At 38.2% G+C, this 8,641-nt stretch overlaps 1 protein-coding gene across 1 annotated transcript; it reads left to right on the top strand.

The window, feature by feature from the left end:
- The first annotated feature begins 221 nt into the window (after nucleotides 1-221).
- On the top strand, nucleotides 222-1,871 carry LOC141074907 (serine/threonine-protein kinase SBK1-like). Its single transcript, XM_073562216.1, has 3 exons — nucleotides 222-396; nucleotides 699-901; nucleotides 1,311-1,871. Exons 1-3 carry the CDS (start codon nucleotides 222-224, stop codon nucleotides 1,869-1,871), a joined length of 939 nt encoding a protein of 312 aa, XP_073418317.1.
- Nucleotides 1,872-8,641: the final 6,770 nt, after the last annotated feature.

Below are 8,641 nucleotides of genomic sequence, written 5' to 3' on the forward strand. Positions count from 1 at the left end.
GTGAATATATGATAAGTATAGCACAGCATATAGTAGATGGTATTACTGCAGATCCCTGGGGAATTATGCAATGCTGGAACATTATTACAGTGACTGCACACTATTATACAATTGTGCATTTCTAGTCGCAGTTTACACGAGGTGATTACAGTATGTTATTATGGGTCTCAAAGATGTTTCATGCTTTATTCAATGCCATATCTCATTTCATTTTATTCAGAATGGCCACCAACATCAAGGAAGCAAGCAAGAACACGGCAAAACACCTTCTTCATCTGATATCAGAAACTTCCAAGAACCTGAAGATGATGGAAGTGACTGACCACTTTGAACTTTTGCTAGAACTTGGGACTGGATCTTTTGGAAATGTACACATGGGAAAACACAAACATTCAGGTGAGATGATGATGATGGATGATGACTATGAAGATGACTGAGCCATCAGGGTGGTTTTAGATGAATGTGAAAGATGAAATTGAAATCTGCTTGTACCCTGACAAACTGTACTTGTTAACAATCATTAAGTATGACCCTAGTTGTATCCTATCTACAACGTGTCATTAGTATTCTGCACCACTACCCTCTAGTCTTATGAATGCTCCTGTGTAAAGTGATTGATCAGGTTGTTTATATGGTTTTAAAAGTGTTATGGAATATGATGAGGATGAACATTAACAATTATAATGTTTATTCAACAGGACAGACCGTGGCAATTAAAATGATGGCAAAGAAGAAGACTCCAGAAGACAACTTCTTTCTGGAATATTGCATTTCACAAACCCTCAGCATTCATCGGAACATCATATTTACTCACGACATCTTCTTCCATACCAGTAGGGATTTTGTGTTTGTTCAGGAAGTGGCACCGGCCGGAAATCTCCAGTCCATCCTTGTACCTAAAGTAAGATCTTAAGCTGTTCTCCACTTTTACATATTCAAGCATTATTCATACTGCTGAAGAAAAAAATTAGTGGTCTTTATTGTAGATCTGACATCTAACATTACCCTATTTCCTCAGATTTAATAAACTCATATTTCTGTAAGTAGCAGTATGGGACCCCCATAATTAGGCAGGTTTAGGTTGTATGAGTATGTGTGAGCTAGTAAAATCCTCTATGTGAGAGATATTTAATTTTTAGTGGAAATCTCACATTATAGAGGATATCTGATTAATAGCAGAGTAGAACTGATGTCTGCAGGAATTATATCTACTAGTAGAAGATATCTATAAGTCTTCTGTTCTTTTATATCAGATATGTTTTCCCTTCTGCTGTTCAGCTGTGTAATCTTCTGTGTTGTCTTTTTCTTAGGTCGGCATGCAGGAGGACATGTTGAAGCGTTGTGTTCCTCAGATCGCCAGTGCTCTGGACTTTATGCATAACAGAGGAATGGTTCATCGGGATATCAAGCCGAATAATATTCTTCTGATGGATGCAGAATGTCACTGGATAAAGCTGGCAGACTTTGGACTCACCAGGCTCCAGGGCACATTTGTTCCTTTTGTGCCCTGGTATAAACCCTACACTGCTCCAGAGCTCTGCTGCCTTAGACCAGGAGAACAGTTGTTGCTACATCCTAGTCTTGATGTCTGGGCTTTTGGTGTAGTCATTTATTATGCTCTTTCTGGACTCTTTCCTTGGCATGGGGCAAAACGCGGTGATCGAGATTATAAAGAGTTTGCCTGGTGGCAGGTTGGAAGGGATCTGTCAAAAGCTCCAAAAAAGTGGAAGAAAATTTCAGTGGAGGCCAGAGTAATGTTCTGGGAACTGCTTCAAATAAATGCCTCTAAGAGAGGCTCGGCCATTGACATTCTAAAATTTATGCACTTGCCATGGAAAGCCGAGGAATGTTCAGAGACCGAAGCAACCTGATATGTTGAATCTATGACAAACTGCAATATGATATTTGTTTTTTTAATCAATAATGTCTACAAAGCAGACTGTGAACTATTGTAAATAGCTCAATAAATGAATAAAACAGACTTGAATCTTACTAAAGTTTGTCTCGAGAAAAACAGAAAAAAATATAGAAGTTACGGGTATACGAACATGGGACACTCCCAAAACATTTTTTAAGTCAGTTTTTTTCATAAAAGTAACAAAACATAAAAAGTGATATAGAAAAGGAATTGTCATGGTATTGCTATTCACATTCTACATATTTCACATTGACATGCTTTAGCACTACAGAGTGCATCTTTTTTGTTTATTGAAAATGAAGGTAACTGCAGCTAGTTGGCTCCTGTTCACATTAGCTTGGAAGTGCCAGTCTTTTTGTCACTAAAAAAATAATACTGGTACTTTATTCCCAAATTTGATAAATATGCTGAGCCTCCATCTTGCTATTTGCACTGGATATTATGCCCATTGGTTAAGAAAACTCCCTTGGTTATACAGGACTCAAGATTTTTTACAAATACAGGATGATTTTGATTGACAAGAATTATTGCAGCTGGTGACAATCCTTGTGCTTTTGCTTTGCACACAATTCCTTTCAATTTGCAGGACCCTGGTATAACCAGGCAGCTGATACAGCAATGGATTCACCAGTTGCCGTGACTTGTATACTGTATATATTTTTTGGAGAAAGATACTTAATTTGAACAATCCATTTCTATTACATATCAAATTATTCTTACAATTTAAAGACAATATTCTTATAGTAAGAAGAGATGTGTCTTTTACTTTTTGGAAAGCATGCAGTAAAAAATAAAATCATTATGAGTCAGCACAAATTCTAATAATTTGAAAACAAAACTCTTGAGTGACTGAATATGATTGCCCTTTGTGCTCAAAAATATTTTACTGCCTGAGTTCCCAATTCATAACAGATTCTGGTATAAAATGTCTCAATGTAAAGTCTCACTATCATTCTTGTGGGTGGCCAGGACTTCCAGCATCACCAGACCTCTGACTTCACTGTGCCTTTGTTGGGAAAAAACTTGGCACTCATAGTAAAATCAGAGGATTTTATATTTGAATTTATTTAACATTGTCGGAGAAGAGATTTCTATTTCTACTTGGGTAGTTTCTGTCTTATGGGTACCCATGCAATGAAGCATAATGAGAGAGACAGACTGCTCGCTGTGTTTCCAAATCGTCTCTAAGGTTTATTGACAGTGTGAACTTTTACATAACAAGATCAAAAAGAAATGAAGAATACATAAGAATTGGCAAAATAGAAAGGGAGGTTACACAATCGTTGACATAAAAAGATAGGTTATACAATGAGTTGTCAACCACATCCTCGGACACAAGATAAAATTAAATGAAAAATGACAGGAATACAGGGGTGCTTTCCAAAAGTCAATGTGCTCTAAGTTAATAGTCATGAGTTCATATTCAAAAGATATTTTTCTAAAAAGATGTTAGAACATTTCACCTCAAAAGGGAAGAGAATGCATGTCCTTCAGATTTTCTGGGAATTGTAGGAACTGACCATTAGCCATAGGACTGTGACCACATAGACAGATGATAACTGGATGTCACGACTAGTGACGAGTTCGCTGCCGAGCCAACACCTCCACGTCGACGACCACGACGATGTGGGGTGAGCGTCCCAAGTGGGGATGGAATGTGGACCCACTGGACCACAGGGGGGACCCAGGCCTACCCAGACTAGGGAAGAGTAGCGACCGGGGTCTGTGGCAGCTGAGCATGTGGACGAGGAGGCAGAATGACATGACACCGCACACTTCAGGTATAGACATAAAGTTTACTTGAACAAGACATGGTACATAAACGAAACAGTTATGCAAGGCTCCCGGTTCCGCACATCAGGGAAGGGTACATGTCTCAGGATAACAGAAGAAAGGCAGGAGGTCATTACGGGTTGAGCAGTCCAGGGTTGTCTGGCATGGGTATACTAGGGCGGCCTCTTCCTCAGTCCTCAGGGGTAGCAAAGGGTCACCAGGAGAATATCAGACACCGACCACAAACAGACTTCAGAAAATGGCAGGCATTGTCTGACATTTCAATCACATCCATACACGCAGTACTTCTGTATTCTCCCGCTACCCGTATTTTATCAAAAAAGCTCTAATGCCAATGGACAAAAACATAAATCTTATCTATTTATAGAAACTCTTGGTTGGTTCACTATATCCTCTAATTAGTGTCCTATCTGAGTACCCGGTTGCATACAAAAAAATTGAGCAATTATATTCACATATTGTCTTCACGTGATTTTCCCACTTCATTACAAACTCCCACCCGGTTCCTTCCATTAGGTTTTTCCAAGGAGCAACTAACCAGAGAGTTTTATCTTAATCGCTGCTTTGAGCAACAAAAAGGCTGTTTATACACTGAGCACACATCATTTAGTCTCCATACATCAACAGAGCTGCTTTACAGTAGTACGAAATGAATATGTTGAAGTGTATTTTCCTGGGCCCAACCAGTATGTGGGTACCAAGGTGTAATGGGGTGCATAGGACTATGCAGCAGGGCAGACATTGCTGTCACTCTGTAAACAAAAGAGTAGGGGAGAACCGTATGAATATGGTGAAGTGTATTTTTTTCCTGGGCCCATCCAGTATGTGGGTTCCAAGTGTTTAATGGGGTGCATATGACTATGGTATGAATCTCGGAAAAAAATATTTAAAGCTGTGAACTAGGAGTCAGGAATGCTTCCAGGGGCGATCCCCATGAATTCCCCATTTCATTTGAGCAGTGTTTAAATCATTTTCAGATGTTTCTAGACCTTAAAATGACCCCCTTGGGGGATCACAGCAAAAATGCTCGGGTTTCCCATAGACTTATATTGGGCTCGTTGTTCTGTCCGAGTACCCAAGTATTACAATTTGCTCGACCCGAACAACGAGTGCCCAAGCATTTTAGTGCTCGCTCATCACTAATCCCAGTACTTAAAAAGCGATACTCAATTCATGGAGAATAACTTCTTTGAAATTCAAATTAATTGGGAAAATCCAAACGGTTAAGCGATTTTGAATTTTGCTGATCTGACCCATGTTATAAAACAATCTTATCATATATTGTGCACGATGAATGCCGCATGAAGGGAAAAGTGAAAAACTGCTAAACTTGCTATTCTTGTTCATCTTACCTCACTAAAAAATTGAATTAAAAAAATCATGTATCCCAACGCTGTACCAAAACAACTAGTTTTGTACCCAAAAACATGTCCTCATGCAGATCTGCATTCAGAAAAATAAAAAGCAATGACTCTCAATATGACAGCTATAAAAAACATATTGTGATTTTCTTGGGTATGAACATAATCATGTCAGCACACAGAATAAAGTGAACAAGTCAATTATACTGCTTACGTTTGAAAATCCACCAGGCTTCCCTATTTTGTAATGTAACCTCCGTATCACCCCCTCTGATGGGTGTGTGTATTTTTTCAATTGCATACACCAGAAGTGTTTTCAGGTCATCTTTATGACATTCAATAAAATGTTTTGACACCTGAGATGTGTTCCTTTCCATGTTAATATTCTCTGTGTCATAGATGTGTTCCCCAATTCTTTTCTTCAGCTTGCGTTTTGTGCTTCCAACATGTTTTAGATGGCAGAAGGTGCACTCCATAATATATACCAAGGTTTTAGTGCTACAATTGATAAAGGTTTTAGTAGCAAAATTCTTGCTTTCACTAGAATCTCCAAAGCTAGAGCTCTCTTTAGTGTATTTACAGGACTTAGCGCCACACTTATAAAAACCCTTGGTTTTCTGCCAATTTGTGGATTGAATTTGAGACATATTCAAAAAACTTGGCAAAAGGCTCTGACCTAAAGATGGTGCTCTCCTAGAGTCTATTCTAAATCCTTTCCCTATAATACTATCTATATCTGGATCCTCTTTTAATACAGATAAATTATTTTGAATAATTCGTTCAATAGAGGCAAACTGGTTACTACACTGCGAGACCAATGTTACAGGAGTGACTGAATGTTCATGTGTGTTACACTTAGGTTTGAATCGCGGTTTTTGAGCCACAATGTTTTCAGCTTTGCTTAAACTCCATTGGGTATAACCCCTTTGGGTCAATCGCTGCTTAATGTTAGAAACTTCCTGTTGATAATCTGTATTTGTGCTACAATTGCATTTAGCTCTTGTCATCTCCCCAACAGGTATACTTTTAATTGTATGTTTAGGATGATGGCTTTTTCCATGGAGTATAGCATTGCCTGCTGTGTTCTTTCTAAATTTTTGTGTTACTACAGGTTTACCTGAAATTCCTTGTAAAATCAAATAAAAAAAATCAATGCATGAAATTTTATGGCGGACCACAAATTTTAAATTCAAGGGATTGCAATTAATATAAAAATTAAAATCCTGTATGGCAGATACATCAGAATTCCAGATGATAATGATATCATCTATGTATCTGCCTTACCAATAGACACAATCTTTAAATGGATTATTTACAGTATAAATATACAGCTCTTCCCACCAGCTCATTACCAAGTGAAATTAGCAAGTGAAGTTGTCAAGCGATCCACTATATGACCAAGATGAAAATCTTTCTTTGCAATTGCGGCTTGTTCCCAGTCAACTTACGTGCATCGTTATATTTTACTTTTGGTTATGTGTGTTTTTCCATGCGTTATTCATCCTGTTTTGAATGTGAATGTTTTTTCTTTGTCATCTAGGAATATTTAACACCATCCACTATATGATTAAGATATAAAGTATTTTTCGCAATTGCGGCTTGTTCCTCGCTAGTTTATGTGGATTGTTATGCAGGAGCATATTGCTATCTGTGTTTTTTTATGCGATGTAGATCTGGTTTTGAATCAAATTGTTTTCATTTTTGCTTTCACCTAGGTACTTTTACCCTCCTCTGTTGAAATTGTGTTTTTAGATCTGTGTCTCTTACTATTACTCTATGACACTCAGTGTATGATAGAGAGAAATGTATTTTTCTTCTTTCTATGATTGTTATTGAATCATAGAATCATAGAATCATAGAATCGTAGAGTTGGAAGGGACCTCCTGGGCCATCTGGTCCAACCCCCTGCTCAAAGCAGGATTCGCTAAATCATCCCAGTCAGATGTCTGTCCAGCCTCTGTTTGAAGACTTCCATTGAAGGAGAACTCACCACTTCTCGTGGCAACCTGTTCCACTCATTGATCACTCTAACTGTCAAAAAGTTTTTTCTAATATCTAATCTGTGTCTCTTCCCATTCAGTTTCATCCCATTGCTTCTAGTCTTTCCTTGTGCAAATGAGAATAAAGTTGATCCTTCTACAATGTGACAGCCCTTTAGATATTTGTAGACAGCTATTAAGTCTCCTCTCAGTCTTCTCTTTTGCAAACTAAACATTCCCAAATCCTGCAACCTTTCCTCATAAGACAGGGTTTGCAGACCGGTCACCATTCTGGTCGCTCTTTTCTTAACTTGCTCCAGTTTGTTGATGTCTTTTTTAAAATGTGGTGCCCAAAACTGGACACAATATTCCAGATGAGGTCTGACCAAAGAGGAGTAGAGGGAAATAATGACTTCACGTGATCTAGACTGTATGCTTCTGTTAATACATCCTAGAATTGCATTTGCCTTTTTTGCTGCTGCATCACACTGTTGACTCATTTTCAGTCTGTGATCTATTAGTATACCCAAGTCTTTTTCACATGTGCTGTCACTTAGCCCTATTCCTCCCATTCTATATATGCTTTTTTCATTTTTATTGCCCAGATGTAGTACTTTGCATTTCTCCCTGTTAAAAACCATTCTGTTAGTTGCTGCCCACTTCTCCAGTTTATTTAAATCTTTTTGAATCCTCTCTCTCTCTTCTCTAGTATTAGCTATCCCTCCTAGCTTTGTGTCATCAGCAAATTTAATCAGTTTACCCTCAATTCCTTCATCTAAATCGTTGATAAAGATGTTGAACAATACAGGGCCCAGGACAGAGCCCTGTGGTACCCCACATGAGACATTCTTCCAACTGGATGTGCAGCCATTTACGACCACTCTTTGGGTCCGATCACTAAGCCAGTTATGAATCCACCTATCAGTTGCCTTGTCCATTCCATACTTAGTCATTTTTTCAATAAGGATTGTATGAGAGACTTTGTCAAATGCTTTGCTGAAGTCAAGATATACTATATCTACAGCATTTCCTTGATCCACCCAATCAGTGATACCGTCATAGAAGGAAATTAAGTTAGTCTGACATGACTTATTAGTTAGAAACCCATGCTGACTCTGTTTAATCACTTCATTCTTATCCAGGTATTGACATACAAGTTGTTTAATAATTTGTTCAAAGATCTTTCCTGGTATAGAAGTCAGACTCACCGGCCTATAGTTGCCTGGGTCCACCTTCTTCCCCTTTTTGAAGATAGGAACAACATTTGCTCTTCTCCAGTCTTCTGGCACTTCTCCTGTTCTCCAAGAATTTTCAAAGATTATGGAGAGGGGTTCAAAAATTTCTTCTGCTATCTCCTTCAGTACTCTGGGGTGTAATTCATCTGGACCTGGAGACTTGAATTCATTTAGGTTAGCTAAGTGTTTCCTCACTATCTTTCTGTTTATAGATATCCTGGATTCTTCTATTCCCTTAATAGGACAGTGAATAACAGTTGATGTTGCATTTCCTTTCTGAGAGAAAACAGATGCAAAATAGGAATTTAAAAGTTCAGCCTTCTCAACATCCTGTCTTACCATTTCATCATTTTC

Source organism: Dendrobates tinctorius, unplaced genomic scaffold, assembly GCF_039654945.1.
Source record: "Dendrobates tinctorius isolate UK_male_01 unplaced genomic scaffold, ASM3965494v1 ptg000342l, whole genome shotgun sequence".
Lineage (NCBI taxonomy): Eukaryota > Metazoa > Chordata > Amphibia > Anura > Dendrobatidae > Dendrobates > Dendrobates tinctorius.

Excerpts from the sequence above, each read along its gene's own strand:
- LOC141074907 (XM_073562216.1), top strand. The coding sequence starts at position 222 with ATGGCCACCAACATCAAGGAAGCAAGCAAGAACACGGCAAAACACCTT. Across the intron at positions 397-698 it reads GGGAAAACACAAACATTCAG|GACAGACCGTGGCAATTAAA; the intron begins GTGAGATGATGA and ends TTTATTCAACAG. Across the intron at positions 902-1,310 it reads AGTCCATCCTTGTACCTAAA|GTCGGCATGCAGGAGGACAT; the intron begins GTAAGATCTTAA and ends TCTTTTTCTTAG.